At 41.0% G+C, this 23394-nt stretch overlaps 2 protein-coding genes across 5 annotated transcripts; both read left to right on the top strand.

The window, feature by feature from the left end:
* Positions 1-5063: 5063 nt before the first annotated feature.
* slc35c1 (solute carrier family 35 member C1) lies at positions 5064-9399 on the top strand. 2 transcript variants are annotated; one of them, XM_040132644.1, is made up of 3 exons: positions 5064-5298; positions 5932-6443; positions 7808-9399. In XM_040132644.1, the coding sequence occupies exons 2-3, from the start codon at positions 5963-5965 to the stop codon at positions 8386-8388; spliced, it is 1062 nt and encodes a 353-aa protein (XP_039988578.1). In that variant the 5' UTR covers positions 5064-5298; positions 5932-5962; the 3' UTR covers positions 8389-9399. The 2 variants fall into 2 exon arrangements, with proteins under 2 accessions (XP_039988578.1, XP_039988568.1); XM_040132634.1 differs by lacking the exon at positions 5064-5298 and having other exon boundaries at positions 5784-6443.
* Positions 8492-22801, top strand: si:ch211-102l7.3. 3 transcript variants are annotated; one of them, XM_040132613.1, is made up of 13 exons: positions 8492-8601; positions 9496-9603; positions 10184-10323; positions 13982-14152; positions 14402-14527; positions 15733-15847; positions 16528-16745; positions 17878-18075; positions 18196-18390; positions 18847-18913; positions 19576-19844; positions 20594-20934; positions 21626-22801. In XM_040132613.1, exons 3-13 carry the CDS (start codon positions 10320-10322, stop codon positions 22196-22198), a joined length of 2277 nt encoding a protein of 758 aa, XP_039988547.1. In that variant the 5' UTR covers positions 8492-8601; positions 9496-9603; positions 10184-10319; the 3' UTR covers positions 22199-22801. The 3 variants fall into 3 exon arrangements, with proteins under 3 accessions (XP_039988547.1, XP_039988556.1, XP_039988539.1); XM_040132622.1 differs by lacking the exon at positions 10184-10323; XM_040132605.1 differs by lacking the exons at positions 8492-8601; positions 9496-9603; positions 10184-10323 and adding an exon at positions 12604-12958.
* The last annotated feature ends 593 nt before the right edge of the window (positions 22802-23394 follow it).

Raw genomic sequence — 23394 nt, 5'->3', positions numbered from 1 at the left:
TTTGTGAGTGAAAGGGATATTGAAGAGCAGCAGAGAGAAAGTGGAGGAAAACTGGTCTGGATGTCCCTTCGCAATATTTAAAAGGAACAATGGATATCTTTAAACTATCCAATATGCTTTGCAAGAAGAGCTAATTTTTCCAATATGATTGCAGAGAACAACAATGACCCTAGAACACAACTATAAACATCCACTAGATGTGAGGAATTTGCAATATTCTTCAAAAATAAAAATAAAAAGTACCCCCATAAGAGCGGCTATGGCCATTGATGCTGATAACAAAACCAGTCGGCCTAGTAAAAAAAGAGAGGTGATCTATTCAAATGTCAAAATTACCAGGGTTGCTTGTTATGAAGACCAGGCTCTGTTAAGTGGCGGAGGGAGGGGCTGTTCTACAGCAGATGACGTTCTATTGAAGTCGGTGTCATTTTGGTAGTCACATGTGCATATGTTAAAACAACAAGTATCTTAAATATCTTTTTTTTTTTTTTTAATCGTGTGATCTTGGCATGTTTGCACCTGATTAGCTCACCCCTGCGCTTTCTTGAACAGATGGTATGTTCCAGTTTAGGTGATGTTGAGAAGGTACAAATGCCAGTCACTGGGCTGTAGTAGGAGAAAAGCTAGCAGCTTGCTGTCAGGCTGTGTGATTGGTTTGTTAGGTTTACCTCATCTTTAAGTTATTTTATTGAACATTCCTGGAGTTTTGTTTTTCTTGTTTCTGTTCCATTATAATTTTTTCAAATGAAACTCCTCCTGTTTTTGCATGGACATGTGCCTGCGCTTGTTTCATTGCTCATCATGGCTTCCAGACTTTTCTGGTTTTAAACAGTGTCTACTTTCTACAGAGTGTTGGCATGCACATGAATGATGCCTTTTGCTGTGACACTAGAGCAAAATGCAATGAAGAGGTATTTAGATGAGGGCATTTTTGTCCTTTGGATTATCAAGTGGCCATCATCCTTCACAAATGTTTGTTGAATGAGACCCTTAACATTTAACAGAAGGGTTGAGAGAAAAAGTCTGTAATTATGCTCTTGATGCTTACGTGTAGGATTCAGTGTATGTGTGGTGGTGTTTCACTTGCTGTTCAGTAACAGTGGCACTTTCCTCTGGTTGATTTGAGCTGCCAAACAGTAGCATCACAACAGGCTGATAGATTTACAACAGTAGCTTTATACCAAATCGACTATGTTTAAAAAATAATAATAAGTCTTATGTCTTATAAAGGTGCCATTTGGTTCTGTGATGCCAATATGCAAAATTAGTTCAATGTAATACAAAAAAAAAGCCACATATCTCTTTCAACCATCGATCATAACACAGAGGAGTGTAAAGCAATAAATGTTCATTATTTGGAAGAATAAAGGGAAGTATCGTAGATCACTTACTGTGGAAAAGGTGCCACCTGGAGGGTATGTGAAATACTGTATCTACAGTGAGAAAAGCTTCATAGTGAGTCTCATTATTATGACAGCCATGTTGTTTAATATCCCAAACATCTGACAAAGTTGCATGTTTTATATTTTTATATATATACATATATACATATATACACATACAATTTGTAAAGACTCACCAAAGTTAAAGCACACACTTTAACGTTTTAGAAGTTTATAGTATTCAGTCTCAAGTATAGCATGTGAAGGCAGTTCTGTCTTTTTGATGGGTGTGTATCCAGTGGTCTTTATAACAAATTTAGGAGGTGGAAGGAAATATAGGTCAAGCATTCAGGCCCGTACCATCCTCTTGGTGTACGCCAAACGTGCACTGGCCCCCTTGTCGAGAATATGGTGAAGGAGGACTCATCTGACCATATCGCTTTTTTCCACATCTATAGACCAGTGCCTCTACTGACACAGTCTGATCACGTCCTGCATCGACACTCTCAGTCACCTGAGGAAGTGTTGCTCTTCTGCCCTTCCTTACATATCACACTAATGCACGAGCATCAAATGTGCGCTGTCGACCACAATTTCCGACCCGTATTTACTGACGTCTTTCCAATAGATCTAAATGCAGATGTCCCTTTAGTCACTGTTCCTATTGAAACACTAGCCAGTTGAGCAGTCCTTGTGACTGAAGCTCCTGCCAACCTTGCCCCAACGATGAACCCTCCTTCAGTCACTGAAATCTTTTCCTCCTGCCATCTTGATTCAGAATCAGAATCATCTGGGCCTGCTCGGCATTTTCATACATGCCACAGAGCATGGCTGGATGTCAACTGCTTATTGTACCATGCCGTGCACCTGCGTGGAATTGACGGCATTACTAATGTTTCTCCACTCATTTACTCAGTTTTTTTCTTTAAATTTGTCACCCAACTGTGCTAACGCACAGTGTAGATGCTCCAGAGCGTTCATGATCCAAAACACCACCTGCGGCACCTTGCATCCATTTTTGTGCTTGCTAATAAAGTGTGGAAATCTCTCCGGCTGGCAGGGGTCAGGGAGGCAGACGTCTTGTGAAAAGTAAACTCGCCTCCAGCGCGGCATTTCTCCTCTGGAGCAAAATGCGGGTTCAAACAGCCCCTGTTGGATGTGTTGTATTGGCTGAGTCAGGCTGCACAAATACCACCTCTGTGTTCTTGGAGGAAAATGAAGTTTTGTATCCTCGCTGAGAGCACACATGAGTCCATGGGCATAGCTTACCAGCTCAGTGGCAAACAGTGGTACAGCAGCAAAGTGACTTGCTTTGTTATTGTGGTAAGGCTCACTTACAGCGATTTTCCATCAACTAAGCAAGCTCGCAACCGACAGCAGGAAGTCACAGGGTTTTGACTAAAGGTCTGGACAGGAGAGTGAAGTGCAAGTGCAACTTTCCTTACCATTCCTTTTATTAAAACACACTGTTATCAAGAGCGTAGGCCTACATTTAGAAAACACGTGAAAAACTACAAGTGAAAATAGATGTTTTTATGCAAAAAAATGAAATGCAAAGCAATCACTCAGCTAATTAGAGAAAGTACAAAAGCCAGCACGGAAAGTACAACCTATAAAGATGTGTTTTTAGGAAGTGTTTAAGGCAGTCGGCAGATGCAGCTGATATCATAGATGGGTGGAGGTGGTTCTGTAGTATAATGCCAAGGGAATAAAAGACCATCTAAGTAATTCTGCAGCAGTGTAAAAGCTCAACAGCCACTTGTATAATAGTAAGGAAAAAATGTGATGCAGAGCCTTCAGGGTAATTAAAAGTATCTTGAGATCTATTGTAAACCTGGGTGTCCTTGGAGATTACTGATCTAAAATGCTATTTATCACATCCCCGTTTTGAATCGGCTAAGGAACTTTTTTTTAATTTTTTTTTTTTAAATCGCATGTCATCCACCTCTCTCACCACATTTCCTGTCCGTCTTCACTGTCAGGTAAAAAAAAATCATACAAGAGCATATATAAATACAGTATATAGAAAGCTTCACAGATAGTAGTCATTGAATAGATCCGAGGACTAGCATTAGAGATTAAAGATTGGATTTAAATCCGTGACCATGTTGTAGATGATCAATGGTTGCTGTTCTGAGGCAAGTCAAAAGGCCAATCCATTAGTCTAAATGAGAAAAGACTGGTGTATGAATTAATTACGACACCCTCCTGTCATATACAGGAAAGTGTTGTTGTAGGGTTGTTTGGGGTGATTACAGTGCAGTCTTTGTTGCGTACTATTTCCCACTATATATGTTGCTTCATTTCACTATGATTTAAAACCAAATCCTACTAATCATCGCTATGGAGCTGCATCATGTGTTTGCACAAGCTATGTGCCGGTCTGACTTGATAATCCTGCAGCAGGCCACATAATCAACATTCATGATTATTTTCTGCCACCTACTGTCTTGAGGCTGTAGTACAGTAGTCATGTATCACAGAACCATAAATGCCAGTTGCCTCCCATGTACATTATATAGTCTGGGAATTGAAAAAATTACAAGCGACAGTGAAAACAATGAGGAATCTGTTTTCAATGATAATAATTATAGCTGTTGTTGCCATTGAGGTTGTTGTTACTATTGAAAATATTATAGGTATAACTTTTACTATTTTAGCTGGACACCATCTTGAAAAGTAACATGGCATTGGGGTTATTAGTGCACATCTCATTGCAGATGATTGGTTAATTACAGCCGGAGGGCGCAGCAGGAAGTTAGTGGCGCCTCTGAAGCACCACGCTCCATGCCTAAAAAATACACAGTCAATTAAACAACCCTGTAAGTTAACACTGAGGTTTACGCCTGGGTGTAAATTGTATCATTTGTTTTAATTTTAGAAATTTAGAAATAAAACTTTAATTATGCCTAATTGTATATGCTATTGTTCACTGCAGCAAATAACTCTGTCCCCCTTATTTAAAATAAAACCATAAAGTTGAAGGTCAGTCAATGAGAATTTTTTTTTTTTTTTTTTTTAAACAAAGAAATGTATTTAGGGGGTAAAATTTAAGGGGCACATAGTTATTGCAGGGATTGGAATTATTCTATTCCAAAATCAAAACACTCTACCTCCATGCAAACACACAACATTTGTGTGACAACTGGAAGAAAACACATCTAGACACAAATAACCGAAATGTAAAATGGGCCTGTATGAGCAAATAGTTGGCTAAAATAACTGATCAAAATAAATGGAAGTAATAGACTACATTGGTTTTAATTTTGAAAACCAATCTAGTGCGTTCAAAGTGTTCTAGCCTTGAAAAACCTGCATGATAACCCACTTCAGGCAGTGACTCCTGTTTTCAAACTTCATAAACAACCTGTCACGGTTCCTGATTCTTGTCATCACTTCTGTTGTTCATTGGTTTTCCTGTTCAAACATCTGTTGTTTGGGGTAGGACATGGCATTGTTCTCCTTTTCTTGGCTTTTCTTTGGCTGCCTGTCTGTATCAAAAATTCGTCTCTGGATTTTTCCAGTCAGGTTTAGAGCAAAGGGAGACCCGGAAGACTCGATCCCATCTTTGATGAGCCAGAGTGCGGTCTGAGACCCTCGGGTTCCCCCGGGTAGATGTAACGTATTTACATCTATCTGTAACTATTTTATTTTTATTTTAATCTTCACATCTATCACGTGCGTCCTGGCAAATGCACGGGATAGGTTGGTCACTGATAAACGACCGACGGCGCACTCCGTTTGCCATTTCTGGTGAACGGCGCACACCAGGAAATTCTAACCATGCCAGGTTCTACCTGTGCTGTTGCCCCATGGGAGGAGTAGGACAAGCCGTGAAAAGACAAGACACTTCCTTGTAGACGTCGTTCCTCCGTGCCAGACTCCTCTAATACAGGACCATCTCCGGCAACTTAAGGTATGAGGACCTTCTTTTTTAACCAATCATTCAATCTAAACCGTTTTGCCAAATCATATAACAATCAAGAAAAAAATATGTAACACACTTTTTGGCAGGTGACCACATCGTTCTTCTGAAAGAATCGGGAATAATATGGACTAAAACCGGTCACTATTCAAGGACCGTGTCTCTTTAAATTTAAAAAAAAAAAAAAAAGAAAGAAAAAAAAAAAGTGGTTCACGCCAGGAAGTAGAGTGACGTTTAAGGAGAACTCTGGTTTGGGCGTCTACCTTCAAGATAAAAGTCTGGAAATGAAACAGTACATAACAACGGCAGTTTTGACTTTACTGGTGCATTCGTGTTTAACGAGTATTGACATGGTCATTTTTGGTATAGAAACAGACTTGCAGAAATACACATATAGAACAGCCGTTTCCCTCGAACCTGTTGCAAATGGTGAGAGGTTGCATTTTTCAGGTTTTAATCTGAAGAAATCTGACCGGAAGTCATTCTGTTGTTGCCGTTGGCGGAAAACCGAAGTCATGTTTGTATCGTATAGTTAGCATCGCCGCTCTGTAGCTACATTTTTAGCTCATGTAAATGCTCCACTTTTCACCCGGCTCGCTGTTCTTTCTCTGCCGTCATGAACAGGACGCCGCTGAAGCGGTTCACTATCTTGAGGATGGCACTGGCCGGCTCGGAATCCATGGACCAGGACGGACACGGAGAGACTTTCGCACTCCGAGCTGTCAGGATAGCGGCTGTGGTAGCGCTGTACTGGTTCGTGTCGATAACAATGGTGTTCCTTAACAACTACCTGCTGGACAACCGGGACTTGGACGCGCCGCTGTTTGTCACTTTTTACCAGTGTGTGGTGACGGTTGGGCTGTGCTGGCTCATGCAGCTGCTGTCCAAATTGTGCCCGGGGCGCATCGACTTCCCGTCGTTCAGATTCGACGTGAAGACGTCGCGGGAGGTCCTGCCGCTGTCCATTGTGTTCATTGGCATGATCACCTTCAACAACATGTGCCTGAAATACGTCGGGGTGGCTTTCTACACAGTCGGCCGGTCACTCAGCACCGTTTTCAACGTGCTGTTATCGTATGTTGTCCTGAAACAAACCACGTCTTTCCAAGCCTTACTGTGCTGTGGGATCATACTAGGTAGGTTACCCCCCCCCCCATCATTCAGTTTAACGCAGCATTTTCTATATTAAATAAATAGCAGATGATTTGTTAGACTTTGCAAAAATACAATCTGCACTTTTGTGCGTGTCACAATGACTGTTTTTTCTGTCTGTTTGCTTGTTCCCTCCGACGAGGAGGTTGTGTGTCTGCTTTTGCTCGTTGGTTTGTCAGCAGGTTTATGCAAAACATACCGAACCCATTTGCACCGAACTTGGAGGATGGATGGGTTCATGGGCCAGGGATAACCCATTGTACTCTGGGGCAGATCCGGATCATTTACTATGAATCTTTTCCTCCTGTTGTTTGACGTTGGCTACAGGATTTGATCAGCCTCAAGAGCAGTAATGAAGTCCAACGTTGACGTTGGATGATAAGGCCTGGCTGGCAGTTGGTGTTACATGGGGTGGAGGTCAGGGCTCTTCCACACCAAACTCAGAACAGTTTCTTAATGGACCTGGCTTTGTGCACGGAGATGTCGTTAGGTGGAAACCAGACAGGGCCTTTCACAAACCATTGCAACTAAGTTGGAAGCATTCTGTATTGTCTGAGCTATCATTGTATGATGTAGCATTAAGACTTTCCTTAAATGGGGTTAATGGACCAAACCCCACAAAAGTGTGTGTAAATTTCAGTTATTGACTCCTTATTAAGTTAATTTCTGCAGAGTCATATTAGGAAAAACAAACTATAATCCATTATCCATTTATATACTTTTCCAAATTTTCATTTTATATGTTCTGGAATTAGGATTCATTTGTAAATAGAGAGGAAAAATTTGTTCCTAATATATTCATTATAATGTAATTTCAATTTTTAACAGCATTCCACTCTAGAATATTTGAGAAAGCTGATGTATGTATGTTGAAACGTCACGATAATTAGTGCTGAAAAGATCTGCCAGCCGATAACATTTATTAGTCATTTATCAGGCAGACATGGCCAACTTTCACTGGTTTCAATTTCTTAAATATTCAGTTTGCAGTTATATAAGAGAAACGGTTTTGGACTTTTGATCCTTAAAGAAAACAGCGATTTTTCAGGATATGACTGTGGCCCTGGGAAAGTGTGAGTGGGCATTTAGCTCACAAATTTAAAAAAATTCTTTGTAAGCAAAAATGATCATTTTTGCAGCCCTAGTTTTAATCAATATTTCAATTCTTGCCTGGAAAGTATATAAATCCAAAAAATGTGACATTTATTCACTTGCATGACTTTAAAAATATTGGTAAGACCACTGAGATACTGCCATGCTGAAGCTCAGCTGACAGCAGCTTGGCTTCCCCAGTGTTAAAAATGCTTTACTTTGACATCACAGTCCCATATGTGTTGTTGCTTCTCAGGTGGATTCTGGCTGGGTGTGGACCAGGAAGGCATGGCAGGGTCCCTCTCCATGTCAGGGGTCTTTTTTGGGGTACTGGCCAGCGCTTGTGTCTCCCTCAATGCCATCTACACCAAGAAGGTGATGCCAGCAGTGGATGGAAACATCTGGAAACTGTCCTACTACAACAACATCAATGCCTGCGCCCTCTTCCTACCGCTCATTCTTGTGTTTGGAGAGTTCGGTCGTCTCGCCAGCTTCAGCCACCTCACTGACCTCGGGTTTTGGGGTATAATGACACTCGGTGGAGTGTTTGGTTTCGCCATCGGCTACGTCACAGGTCTCCAGATCAAGTATACCAGTCCACTGACACACAATGTCTCAGGGACAGCAAAAGCCTGCGCCCAGACTGTTATTGCAGTGGTTTACAACTCTTCCAGTAAAAGCCTGCTGTGGTGGACCAGTAACATGATGGTTCTTGGTGGCTCGTCAGCCTACACTTGGGTCAAAAGTCTAGAAATGAAGAAGACTCCCTGCAAAGACACTCAGGAGTCAGCCAAGGAAAAACTGCTTCCAAGGGAGAGAGGCAACATGGGAGTATAATCATTCAAAGCAGAGGCTGAGAAACCTTCAGCTTTTATCCCTGTGGTGTGACAATGTGAAATCATGTAACCTATTATATTTAAAGCTTCATATTCATTTGAGGCCTTTTACAATAATTTTTAATTGACATGGCTGGAAAATGTGATGTCTTTTAATGATCTAGTCTACAACTGAAGGAAAAAATCAAGTTTTTATTCACAGGGCGGGCATAAGGTACGTATTTACCCAGTTTGAGGGTGTTGGCATCATTGAAATAGAAACTTTTCTATACCTACTGTTTAATTCTGATTGTGATATTTTTTATTTTTTAGAGAGGATGTCAAACACGCAAATTGCCGGCATTTTTTTATGAAAATATGTCACTATCATGTCAATGCTTTAAGGGTAGCCTTAAGAACTTAATTGTTATCTCAAACAAAGCCAAGACAACAGGATATCTGTAATATCCTGTAATGTATACAGGATACGACAGACAAGATAATCAGAATCTTCTTGTCAGTGGGACTAACATGAGATAGTCCTTTTACCTCCAAAGAAAACAGTACGTCAGCATTTTGAACTGTTGCAGCAACAAACTTGTGCACTATTTGCTACAGTACACTATATTTCTGGACTGAGTCAAACTTTGTAAATACAGGCAGTGACATTAGGTCTATGGAAAATGTGCGCATTTTCAAAACAAAAGTGGGACAGTCTGAAAGAGACCCCTAGGTCTCACATTTCACGTGGTGTTCTTATGACTCAAACAGGACTTACAGGTGCCGGTATATTTACATGTCACAGCAATGTACAAATGCTTCACAGCTGAGAATCCTTTGTTTGCGCTTGTCATTCACTCTTAACTCGTGTTTTATGGCAAGTCTGAAGGCCTGAGAATGTTTGGGTAAAATATTATCTGTTTTCAAAACCAGCTTTACAGAATGTCTTTAAATCATTGCAATATTTCAGTTTAATAAAAACAGTGTCGAGGGGCTTATTTAAAAGAAAATATTAAAGACAATATACAATTCAGCTGTTGTTATGTTTTCTTATTGTAAGGGCAGATTGTAATGAATGGTTTTACTATTAGATAATGACATTATAGGTTTTAAATGTGTTCTTTTGCAGAGATGTCTGATGAGGGAGCATATGAGAACATTTTAGCAACTCCCTCCTCCTGAAATTGATGTTTGATATGAAGGCCGAAAGAACAAAGGACGACTCCATGAGAACACGGTTAGTGGATTTTTGACAATCACTCTTTAGAGACTCAAGGAAGGTGACTATCCTTAGACCTGCTGAAATAAATATATAGAACAAGCACCGGGAACAGAGTACGTTGTTGAGGATGGCTATAACTTGTGGTATCTACCAACAAACTGCAAATACTAGTGTTTAAATAAGAAAATAGGGTATGAAACTTTCCCTTTTAATGTGTGAGACTGCAACCCACTGAGGACTTTCAATTGTGTGACATAGAGATGTGTTGTTCCTTTTTAACTGATAAGTGAAATGACCAAAATATACCAGATATTTCTGACTAAAAGCCACACCATAAGAAATGACAAAACGTCAAACATCTGAATCAAATTTAAATATTATGACAGAACTTTCTTCTTAAATTCACGTATTTCTGTCTCTACTTGGTCATTTTCATTGTCATCTCAAATGTTAGTTTAATTTCCGCATACTGGAAATGTAAAAGCTTAATATCTCTCTGTCTTTGTTCTTGCTACTTCTTTGGCCTCATTTAAGGTGATAAGATGAATTTCAGTGAGAGGTCCCCTATATGTGTCCCTATTGTCCTTGTGTGTAGCTTGGTTACTGTCAACACTGGATGGAGTTGAGGAAGGTCAGCGGATGTTGGAGCAGGGTTGGATGAGAGTCTGTGGGCTCCAAGTGGAAGATTTCCTCTGAGCAACTGGGAGGCTAAAAATAGTTGACCGAGCACCATGGGTAATTACATGAACCAAAAAAAACGCTGGTCTCTGATGTCAAGAACTCATTTCAACAGTGAGTTTGGCCTTGTGACACGAATGAAAGTTTTATGACTGTGTCATAATGTGGAATACATAATCCCCCTCCCTTCATCTTTCTCTCTCTCTCATGTCTGGTTGGGTCAGGTTCAACATGAGAGGAGGAGGCAAAATCTTCAGTAAAGATTGACAGTTAAAAGGCTGCAAGTATCAAAAGTAGTCCCTCATGGTTCTTTATGTGTCAGCTCAAAGTGCTGGTCAAAATGCGGTTGTCACTCGGTTGATGGGACACTTAATTACTACTGGGGCATTTTCAGTTAACCATGGCGACAATTTTTTGTTGCTGTGTGTAGAAACACATTCTCACCATGCAATATAACCCGTTATATTGTTTTATGTGGTTTAATATCCTCAGCCTTATTATTAAATGCATCTTAACCCTGCATGAATTTTTTTTTTTTTTTTTGGACAGTTGAGGGTAACATAGCAGGGTGTAAACACCACCCGGACATTATGTCACTATAAATTTGATAGGGCACAAGTGATCAATTTGATCGAACATGTTAACTAACAGTTCGCGAACATGGTCCATCAATTGCATCAAACATGTTCGCAAACTGTTATAAGGAGCAGCATTAATGTTCATTTTCGGTCGTGTTTCTGGCTTCTTGAATCAAAGTCCAATAGTCACTCTCCTTTTAGCTCTGCTTTGGTCTCCACCAACTCCTCCGCCTGTCATTTGGTGCTTGGCAGGTAGAATACAATGGGTTTACCCGAGACACTGAGATCAATGAGACTGAACCAAAGGAGTAAGGTTGCAAGCTGTAAAACAAAACAAAAAATGAGCTGAAGACACTAAAAAGCTGTGTACAGCTGGGGGGAACTGAAGAGTCAGACCTCTTTCACAGTACACAGTCATTTGATCCACCGTTGACATGAAAATACTGATTATAGCAGCTTTAAATACACGTATTACTGTAAGTCTGTACTTTGTATGAGCACCCTTGGCACTAATTACAGAGTTCCTATTCTCTGACACATCTGTAATTTTCCCATTTTTTAATATTAAACTTTGTGTTGTTCCGTGTCTGCTAGATGTGTAAACATGCAATTCTTTGCTGATATGTTTGCCTTAACATCATGACAGGGTTTTATGATGTCAAGGCTACATCACCGTCAGCTTATTATGGAGATTGAATGCCCTCTAGTCGTCAAATCTTTAAATGCCGCCTCAAAAGAGAGTGAAGTCTTTGGTTATTGATCGGGTCCTGGGGTGCGTCAGCAAAAAAAAATAGGATATGTCATCACTGTTCTGTAAAAAAAAAAAAACCTGTATCTCCAAAGCACCAGCTTTTCTTGAGCTAATAAAAGATAATCCAAAAAAAGTTCTTAACTCATGAAGGCACACTTAATCCTTCATGTTTTCGAAATTTCCAATTCAAAATCACCAGATTTGGAGATTGATGGTTTTCACCGGACACTGATGATAAGATATGTAAGACGTATCATGACTACATCATGTAGACCACTATTGATATATGTGTACACCAACAATGATAAAACAAAAAAGAACAGAGCAAATTTGCTGTGAACAATTTAACAGTAATTAACAAGCCAAAAATCCCAGTCTCTCAGTCAGCTCTTGCAACCAAGCGTTAGTATCAGATATCACAGAAAAGCAAATAATAGTCTTTATAAACAGCGAGCAACTGTTAAAGTCATGTAGGGTTATCACTCTCTGTCCGTTTACAAGCTGCTGTAATCGAGAAGATGAAAACATACGAAAACATGGAAACTCCTTGGTAACAGCTTAGGTAATGGAAAAACAACGGTGGTCATGAAACGGCTGTGACGGTCCTATCAGCCTCATTGCCCCTGGCAAATCAATAGAGCCTGACATCATAAACATTTCATAGGGTCATTAGAGAGAACATCTGTTATCTTTCATCCTGGCACGAGGCATCAGAAAACACATTTCGCTTGATGTATGTGCAGATTTGTGTTTTTCATGACTTTCGAAGTATTTGGAAAGAAGAAAGCTTTTCAATATCTAATTTGTTCTTTCCTTGAAACCTCTCTCAGTAAACTGACAGATGGATTTTTTTTTTTTTTTTGTGGACTTCATCGCTGTTTTTCTCATTAGCATGTCTTTATTTCCCTCAAATGCACTTTCCTCTTCCTTTGCCAGCAAGTATTTTTGCCCTGTTACTATTCAGCACGCAGCACTCATTCTGAGCTCACAACGGGAGCGAGAGAAACAGCAACTAGCCACAGACCCGGCGGTGATTTGAGCTGAACAATCTCAAAGCAAATACACGCTTTCACAAATGAAAACATCATGGAAGGAATGGGTTAAGGATCTCTGTCCATTACGATGAGATGGCAGAATTCATCCTCCATTAGCTACGTCATATTTTGAGAGGACAGGAAGATCTTTAGATAACACTAAGCTAGTGCCGCTGTCTTGGAACTCTTTTGGAAGTTTATTGCTGTGAGTTTGGCAGCCAACATGCTCACTTTCCTCTCAAGGAAAGTGCCCATGCAAACTCTTCTGGATCCCGTGCTCTACCACCTCCTCTTAAATCTCTGTTTCTTTGTAACGGCTTGGCCACATGGTAAGTCAAATGCATTTATTGCAGTTTTGAATGTTGTTCTAACTGTACACAATATTGTATCCTCCTTTTTGGGAAATTTCTGCTAATTTTTCACAAAAAATAAACCTGTTTGCTTAACTGCTGACTAACCTTGGAGTTATTTCATGACGATTAGTCACTTCTCCTGCTAAGACAGGTCTCAATTCATGCTACAGACTCTGTGAGTAACACACAAGTTCTCCTGCTAGAGCCTGTGTGCAGCCTTTCCACTCGCCAATTAATGTAGATATTGGACATATTAGTGAGGGTTCAATATCTGGGAAGCTTTTACATTTCATTTAGCACAGAAATCCATAACTATCGATTGGCAAAATTAAGTCTGTGATGATGACAGTTGGCTGTAGCCCCCTCTGAGCTTTATCTTGAGTCCATTTTACACTGCTCCGTTGTAAGTCTTGGGAGAACAGTAGCATAATGCATATGTTCAATAACATATTTAGTAGTTGAAAATAGGGTTTTGGAAAAAAAGCTTGCATCTTTAGTGGGATTTTTTGGGACATGTTTGAAACAGTCTCTGCATCCCAAGCTGCCCAATATGGTGCAGCGCTGTGGGTCACAAAGTCCACAAGGTCTACCACGGCGGCTTTAGAACTAAGATTTGATTCACAAACAGTATGCAGTCCTGCTCGAGCTTGACGGCATCATCTGCCACGAAATCACCTGCCAAGATAAAATTTCACACCTCAGCCATTTGTTCAGTCATCGTGAAATGTTGTACCTGTGTTGTACAGGGAAGTCTGATCTGGATCATCAGATTATAGGAAATACCACTGCCCTGTTCATGTAGAGACAGAAATATCTAGTGGGACCAAATCATTTGTACGTTTTTTATTTTTATATAGAGACAAATATCTTAGTGCAGTTCTGCATCTTTAACTCATTACATTTCATTTTGACTATCAAAATCTAAGGTGTCAGAAGAAAGGGGTTTCCTTAGGTGGTTATTAAGTTTGATCCGAGGGTCTTTTTGTGTTGGTTCCACAGCTCTGTCTGGGGACAACTGCCCGAGTTCTGAGTGGAGCGTCATGTGTCGCCCATGTTGTGAGTACCACCTGATCCAGTGCCGGTGTCCCTCGAGAGGGTCGAGCGTAGGTTACACTGTACCCTGCTGCCGCAATGCTCTGGATCAGTGTGACCCTTGTATCATTCACCCAGGTACATTCTCATTGTTGCTTATGCAAATTGTTGTATCCGGAATAATCTGCAAGGTGCTTATTTTGTCTCCTGTTCTGCTCTCACTCCTCATGCTACCTTCCCCCAAGCAGCTGCCGCTCCAGACGTAAATAAGTAACTTCCTGTTCGTTAGATTCAATTTTTCCCAGGAAACATCTACCAGACGCTGAGTGCTTGAATCAACAAATGTTCGGTACAAGTTAAGCCTCTTTCTGCCTCTGTCTTTGCAAGGCTGCAGTCTGTTTGAGAACTGTAAAACCTGCCACAACGGAACATGGCGAGCCAATGATGACTTCTTCGTCAATGGAAAGTATTGTACAGAGTGCCGTCAGGGCTGGAGTGGAGGGGACTGTAAAAGTGAGTTGGACTACAGTGTTGCTGTAAGGCCTTATCTTGCCAAAGAACAGGGCCAAATATTCTGAATCTCACTACTGACAAGCGAATGCATGGAACACATGGTGAACACATTTGAGAAATACGCCGTTTAGAAGGACTGAAGAGCTGCACGCTACAGTGCATGAGATATTCTTGTTAGATTACACTTGCCAGTAAAGTGGTATCCGGCTAGTCACCATATGAAATAAATGCAACCACTGACAACTGAGTCATTCGAGACTGACTGGCAGAGCTCTTGTAGACTGACGAAATGCGACAGCTTAACATTTCTTCATGTATTCTAGAGCTTTACAATTTTTTTTTTACTTTTCCGGCATTTGTAAACATTGCTAGGGATCTTTTTTAGTAATAAGTTTATTGCAAGTTAAGAAAACATAACCCATCAACTAAGATTAAATCTCTTTAATATCTATGGGGAAATACAGAGCTATACACAGATATACACATTAATTCTGGGGGTGTAATCATTATCAATTCTGTGGTCCACGAATTCAGACTGCCACATCTGCATTTGTAATACACTGTAAGGTCACTTGGTGGCGACAACGCTTTTTTTCTTGGTTTCAGCTGAGCTACAGCTACAGTCAACTGTTAGTATCTAGTTGTAGAATCTAGTATCTTGTCTAAAAATATTAAAATTCTGAAAAGGATTCCTGTTTTTTCTTTTGAAAATGTAATTGTCAGTATAGTGCTGCAGCAGCTCCCAAATAATTTAAATCAAATGCGCTGTATGGTTTCACTAATGCTTTGCTAAAGAAATAACTTTTATCAATTCTGAAATATTCCAGAAGCCTAAACCTTCCACCAATAAATACCAAACCAAACCCTCATTTCAACTCTCACCCTGGTCCCTTTTAGTAGTGAGGACTGAAAGAAATCAATTTGGAGAATTTTCAGTATCTTGTTTTGCTTGTCTGTTCCTCTGAAGAACACACATACCAGCATGAATGCCAGCATGGTGTTAATAATCATGGTTTTTGAAGTGGCTGGTTGGATGCCATCGTCTCCTCATTTTTTTTTTGGATATTATCTGCCCTCTTACACAGCGTGTCACAGTACCCATGCTGCGGCCCACAATAAAAATATTCGGTTCCACTGTGATAAACACATATTTGATAGGAATGTTCATTAAGTGAAAGTAATTACAGTTCTCTTGTGGGGAGTAGCATGTGGAGGCATCATCCAGCGGGCTCAGGGTCACATAGCCCTGGAGAGTTACCCAACAAACGCCAAATGTGAATGGACAGTGCAGGTGCAGAGGGACAGTAGCATCGAGCTCAGGTAGGTCACCTTTCCAGGTCTTTTTAGCACTGAGGAGACATCAGTTTCCCAAACAACAAAGATCTGGTCAATGTTTATCCGACAAGTCCAAAATGTTACTGAAAGCACTGCTGAGCCTCAGGTGATGCAATAGGGAGACAAGCAGTCTAGAGATTTTAGTGCCTGTGTTTGGATTAATGAGAGGGCTGGAGCTGAGAATACTTTAGGGCTGGGACTGACATAGGCTCAAGTCGGGGCAAATATTACCAGCATTTTTTGACAGACGCAGCAAATACGCAAGTTGTACATAGAATTGTTTCACTGATCAGAATCTCTTTTCTGTTTGAAGATATACTCGGTAGTGAAATCACCCGGTTTTTATGTTTGAGTGCAAACAAAAACTCTCTGTGACATGGTATCACCAAACCATGTAAACAGAATTAGTGTCATGAGTAAATTGTGGGAATCCGCTCCATAGGGAACCACTCTTCCTCAATGAGTAACCGGCTCTACGGGGGATCAACTCACTATTAGTCTGTCAAATGATGTCGAGGTCAGAGCAGAGTGAAAATACCACCTGCATGATCCCACATAATTGGACTTATTGTTTATACAGTTCAGCACCAAGAAGACTGCTGTTCAGTCTTTTAAATTGGATTGAAAAATCAATTAAACGTATCTTCTCTATGGTTATGCTGCAGGTTTTCACTGCTCAGCTTGGAGCCTGACCACAACTGTCGTTATGACTACGTCGAGGTGCGTGACGGCGACGATCTGAGCTCCCCTGTGATTGGCCGGTTTTGTGGGGATCAGCTGCCACCTCCAGTAACAAGCTCTGGGAATCGCTTGCACATTCTTTTCACCTCAGACGGCTACAACAACTTTGATGGATTTGTTCTTACTTTTCAGGAGAGTTCAGGCAGGTATAATCATTCTTAGTAATGTGAATGTTGCATACATAAAGTATGGACACGGGATGGACAAAATGACAGAAACGCTTAACAGTATAGTGCAATCTCATAAAACTGCCTCAAAAGAAATACTTCCATTTAAAAGCTAATGATGTGTGTTTTGCTCTGCCTGAGTCCATAGCGGTATTGATGGATTGTATTGCATTATAATGTACTGTAGAGAGTTCCTCTTAGTTTGTCCACACGCTATAGAAGAGCCAGCTGATGATCGCTTTGTAAAGCTGGTTTCCTCTGTGGAGTCCACATACACAGAATAATAATGAAAAAGTCTGATGTATTCTTATTCATGATATACTGTAGGTATCTACTTCAGATATCACGAATACAGGATACAGATGATACTCCGCTGTTCTTCAATGCATAGTGCAGCACCGCTCTCGGTTTGCACGCTCTCCTGGATCTTTTTATTTCATTCCTCTGTGTGCGTGCAGCCTCCTACACAGGGCGGCGATGTGAGACGGCCAGTCCTTGACACAGATTTATCATTTTCGCTCTCCACCGTTTGCCTTCTCTCGAAGCAAATCATGCATCTAACTTGCATCCCATTTGTCCAGACTTTTTCTTCGTTCACATTCTCTCTTGATGGCTAACCCTAAGTATATCATAGTGGTACAGCACGAGTGTGTAAAGATTAGATCAATAAGTCAAATGGAAGGGATTTTTTGTTTTTATTTTTGTGGCATATAGTCAATTCTGTGTTAGGGAAAGTGGAGGCCATCTTTTGATTGAACTCAAATAAGAAAATTTCCAAGATTTTTAGTCAAGGTCGTTAGTCTGCTCTGCAATGTTGTGAATGAGTTTTAGAAAGTTAGTTATCATGGTAAGCCACGACTTATAAAGAGCGGAGTTTAATTTGTCAAAAGTCAACTCAGTTCTTGGCCATGAAAGCAGCCCCTCAACCTAGAGTAGCAACAAAGAACTGCAGGATGAGAGGATTTTCAAACTCTATCAACAGTTTTATACCAATGGAGTGAATTCAATTAACTGTAAAATTATAACAATTGTATTCAGTTTTTCATTAGCTGTTTATTCAGTGTAGGTTTATCTTTCATTTATCATAGTCAGAAAATTTCTCGACAGTTTCGGCCATTAGGAAACCAGCGTGTCCGCCTCCTGGGAGACTGGAGAATGGATATCTGCTGCCTATATATGGCCTCAGGGAGGCACTTGTATCTGTAAACTACCAGTGCCGTCCACCGTTCATACTTACCGGCTCCCAGCAGAGGACCTGTCTACCTAATGGCACGTGGAGTGGCGCAGTTCCTATATGTGTAGAAGGTACTTTTTCACCAAGTCGCTGCTGGTCTTCATTTCTCATGTTTATACAGCGTAAATGCGACATAATGCGTTTGTTTATGATTTTTTTTCCTCTCTTCTCTCCCAAATGTACTCATACAGGCCAAACAAGCAGAGTCCAGTGTGCCCCTCTATCCAAATTGCTCAATGGCTACCACAGACCTGCCCTTAACACAGCAGCGGCTGCAGAGACGATTGAGTTTTTCTGTAAAAACTCCTACATTTTGAGTGGAAAGCACCAGAGTACCTGCCTCTCTAATGGATCCTGGAGTAGCAGGCCACCAACGTGTGTGAGAGGTAGTCGTTTTCAAAAACACATTAGGGCTGGAAACACACTGTAACACACACACAGAGTAGCGTAGTTTTCCACTTCATTACTATGTGAGGATGCCACAAAATGTTGACATGTACAGTAAGGCCTATTTGTTTATATAAAACAATAATTTACCTGGAAATTTACATATCGTGGAAATATTACAAGAAAAAAGGAACTATTTAGCAATTCGAGCACTATGATGAGTGTATAGTAAACAAATCTATTTGTCAAGATGGATCAGTAAATGGTTTTGAATTTTTATTTATGAAGAATGTTTGTCCCTGATATTTTCTGCTTGGAATCGTTCTTGTTTACGCTGAATAACTTATCCCTCTGGTCACAATTACTCATGTTACTGAAGCCGAGCCGTTCGACAGTGGAAGCTCACAAAGCGATTCTTATGCACTAACATTCACCTGCTCGATTTGCCCTCACAGCCTGTCGAGAACCCAAAGTGTCTGAACTCGTGCAACAGAGTGTTGTGAAGCCACATCTATTATCAAGGTACGCTTCATGACACCCTGCTATGTGTATTTGCATAATTTTAGCACATTTCAAGCCAGTGTGTGTAGGATTTTCATGTTATTTTAGACTCTCACAAACTTACAAATTCTACACGTGGTGGCTATGAAGATCAGAGACTACCTGTCCCCTACCTGTATTTAGTCAGGCATATGCAAAATTAATAATGGGTGAGTGTGGAAGCAATTAATATCCCTAAATTTGTCTTCTAAACCGAGCAGATTACATTCTGTAGCAACCTTTATGCAATTATAATAGATAATGATATTTTTAAACTTTTTTTTTTTTTTTTTTTACAAATGCCCAACATTGCTAAAATTGCAACAAACAATTCTCTAATGAAGTTTAATTGGGCGCTAAGATAAAAACAGGCAGTGCACATTTTAAGTAGAGTCTGAGGTTCGTTACTGACCCTGGAAATAGTAGTTTTTCACACGGTCCACTTACGGGAAATTACAGATGGAGTTCTCTCCATCTCGTGTTGAGATGTTTTTGTTCCACCACCTTTAAGTATGCATGGCTAACGTTTGAAATGCTTAATTTTGCTGTTGATGTTGATGTCAAATTGGTGACAGGATTCCTACATTAAGTTAGTTAAGTTCAGAGAAGGAGCTACCGAGACAAATCGCATCTCTTTCCCACAGGGAGAGTCCAAACCAGGGGCTCCAGCTCTTATCCAGGTACGGCAAGCACGATTTCTTGTCAGCCGGCTTTATTCCACTTACATTCGACGGACAGTCCAATGTGGAAAGAGACGACTCCCCTTTGGAGGAGCTTCCTCGTGGCTTTCACTCCGTCTACACGAGCATCGAGTACAAGTGTGCCTCGCCTCTCTACCGCCACACAGGAAGCCCCCGGCGCACCTGTCTAAAGACTGGCAGGTGGAGTGGGCGTCACGTTTCCTGCTCGCCAGGTGAGAGAAGCAGCTGTCGAGACACAGCTTGTGAAGTGAAACCTGAGTATACTTTAAAGTGAGACTATATTGCATAAAATAGATGAAAAGGTGAATTCATAAGCAGTAAAACACACTTGCTAAATTCAAAACACTTTTGGTTTTGCAGCTAAAAAGCCTGACTTGTCAAATTTATGGCTCTTTTCTAATTGGGGATTCTTTTTGAAATTACTATCATATACAACAATTCCACTGTATTTCCACTTGTGGCCAAAGTGGCCGCTGTTCAGCGAAAGTTACGTAGGCCCAATTCAAAGTAACAGTTCGTCATTTCAGGAAATACGTTTAGTCTCTTTCTCGGCGAGAGTGTGCGATGAGAAGATCTAGGCCGCTCTCACCTCTGCGTGGTCAATATGAAGCCAGAGCCAGCTCTCAGCTAGCTTAGCTTAGCATAAAGGCAGGAAACAGGGGGAAGCAGTTAGCTTTACTCCGTCCAAAGATAATCTTCTCATCCTTTAAATGTCCTACACACAGATTGTCCCCCCCTCACCGGTGTTTTCACTTATTTTTCCTTATTAGTCTCAGGACTGTCTTTTCATCTGGAGACTGTATTTGATGAACATCTTTCTCCCCATCTTATTAGTTTTGTTGCACCTGCTTAGGTGGGACACTTTACACCAACCTTAATATTGGTCTGCTAAGTTTGGTGGACTCATTAATTACAGTTTCTGACACACTCTTTCTGTTCTTTGACTGTTACCTTCCCGCAGCTTGTGGCAAATTTGACACTTTCAGTCTTCGCAACCTCTCAGACACTCAGTGGCCATGGCATGCGGCCATCTATATCCGCTCACCTCCTGAGCACACTGCCAGCACCCGAAGGTCACGTGGGAGGACCACGTCCGACCAGCAGGAGGCCTCAGAGGAGTCTACATTCTGGTACCTGGCCTGCAGCGGGGCCCTGCTCACCCAGCGTAGCCTCCTGGTGGCCGCTCAGTGTGTGGTGGACAAGGACAAGCAGCAGCCCCTTCACCCGGCGCATGTGAAGGTCGTCATAGGCAAGAAGCACCAGACATCCAGGGATCGGTTGAAAAGCCAGCACCACCTCAGGGTACAGCACAGTCGACTAGTCAGAAAACGCCTACTTTTGAGTGAAAATCTGTTTATGTTTTATACTATTGCTTTCAATTAACTGAGATGACTTTATTTCAATGTTTAAGGTCCTAACTGACAGTTGAAATAATCATTTAAATGGTGGTAAAACGCCGATTGCATAAATATCTCGAAGAAGCTTAAACCACATTTATCCCACTTTTAACCTTGAAGCCTAAACATTTTTGGACCCACAAATTACCAAAGCCGTGCTTATAATGGTCTTACACGGTTTGTACTTTTTAAAAAAATGGATTTTCCGGTCTTAGAAAGGGTCAGGTCTTTTTCAGGTCTTATGTGTATAAGTCTCCCATTACTGCAAAATCTACCAAACAGCAGATTCGATGATAAAGTATTAAGCAAGGAATCTTGATTAAATACATGTATCTTCTGAATAGGTTTTTGTTTGTATATGGTACAGGAAGAAATGGTTCGGCATTTGGATGTTCACTTAGAGCTTTACTGGGATACAATTATATATGATTTGGATTTGAAATATTTGTGCATCTTGACGCACATTATCTGAGCTCAACAGATATTCCAAAAGCAGCAAAATGTGCTCTTACTCTCCCTGCAATCAGATTTTCCCAGGTGTTCTAACTTCCAATTTTCTATCCATTTTCATTTTTTCTCTCTCTCTTCCTCAACAGGTTTCGGATATTTTAGTCCATCCAAACTTTTACTCTGCACCGGACTCCAACGTGGCCGTGCTCAAGCTAAAAGACAAGGCCAAGATCAGCGAGCGTGTGTTGCCAGTGTGTCTACCCAAAATGCAAGGAGGAGAGGTGACAGCGCAGGAGGCTTACACTGCAAGGTGGATTTTACCAAACAATCAAAGGCACCTGAGCCGCTACACCGCCTCGAGCCAGACGAAACTTGTCGAGCTGAGGGATGTATCTCAGTGCGAAAGAGAATTTGCTCAAGGAGGAACACGCGCCTCGGTGATCAGCGACAATACACTGTGTATCATTAGGAAACCGTCCAGTCCTGAAAGCCCGTGTCCCAGGGTTATTCCAGGCCTCACGACCGTACCAGCTGTGCTTTCATCCACAAGTGCTGTCATGTCGGGTCACAAGGAGACTCAGGGGGCCTCCAGCACAGGCTGGCAGCTGCTTGGTTTAGAGAGCTTCGACTATGGGGAAAATAACTGCCACCAACAGACTTACACAGTCCAGACACGAATAGGCAGCTTTCGAGATTGGATAGAGGAAAACATGAATTAGATTTTTTTTTTTTTTTCTCAATATTTTATGTAAAGCTAATTTTGAGCAAGTTAAATCTGAAATAAAGTAGAAGTCATTTATTTTTCCAGTTTTGTAAGTCTCAGAGTTGGTGGAAACGGTGGCGATGGAGCAGACGGGAGAGGAGAACACGGTTTTTAACCTCCTGTCTGTGTCAGCATCATGTGAGGTGAGCCTGCGTTACCACTCTTCCTTCCAGTCACTCCGCTCGTCTCTCTCATGTGCGCATGTTATCACCTCCGCTTGAAACAAGCCAGTGTGAGCCGATTAAGAATCACACCCACTTTCTCATGATATCTTACCTTATGTTTCTGTGGTATATTGTTCACAATAACATTTCGTAGATGAAGATTTAAAAAAAATAATAAAATAAAGAAATCTTCCAGATGCCATTTTGACTCTTTGATTATTAGTATCTCATTACAGCTCTCCACCCAGATAGAACATTAGAATCTCAAGTTGATGCTATTTTGACCGGAAAGACTAAAATCTCTAGGTTTTTTTTATTATTATTACTTTTGCTTTATTCTGTTAGGTCCTGTTTTTGCTGATTTCTTTGCCAAGTTTTTGGTCCTTGTCACTGTACTAACTAACTAATAACTAAGATATATTCAAAAGCTGGTTTCAAAACTATAAAGAGCTGAGTTTCTGTCTCCGTCCTGTAGTTCCAACTCTCCATCCTGCTGACGTGTCCTTGGGCACTGAATCTCTTTCGGCTCCGGGCCTCTGACCTCTGACTATCCTGGAGATAAAAAATTTCCAAAAGGATAAGTCGTTATCTGCACATAGTGAGGAGCATATTGTGCGTAAATATGCATATGTTTATTTTCTGCAAAGTTGATATTAGAACTTTTATTATTCAGTCTGCTTGCACATTTTCAAAATCCAAATTAAAAGTATACCTACTTTAGTTGCCCGTCATTTAGAATGCAATGAGAGATCACTTGCCTCATTTGCATGGATTTCCACGCTATGCGCTTGTGCACGTGCGCGGCAGTACACCATGTGCGGACGGCATGTTCATTTGTCACAGTAAATATGTACGGTACCTGTGTGTCCGCAGCCTGCTCGCATGTGAGGTTACGGGTTCGTGAGAGTCACTGCAGACTGTCCAACATGTGCTGTCATTGAGAAACACACTGAGAGGATTTGCTAAACTTAGCTCTTACTCCTGAGAC

This window comes from Xiphias gladius, chromosome 1 (assembly GCF_016859285.1).
Source record: "Xiphias gladius isolate SHS-SW01 ecotype Sanya breed wild chromosome 1, ASM1685928v1, whole genome shotgun sequence".
Lineage (NCBI taxonomy): Eukaryota > Metazoa > Chordata > Actinopteri > Istiophoriformes > Xiphiidae > Xiphias > Xiphias gladius.
Note: the sequence above shows the minus strand (reverse complement) of the source record. Positions and strands in the feature narration are given on the sequence as shown.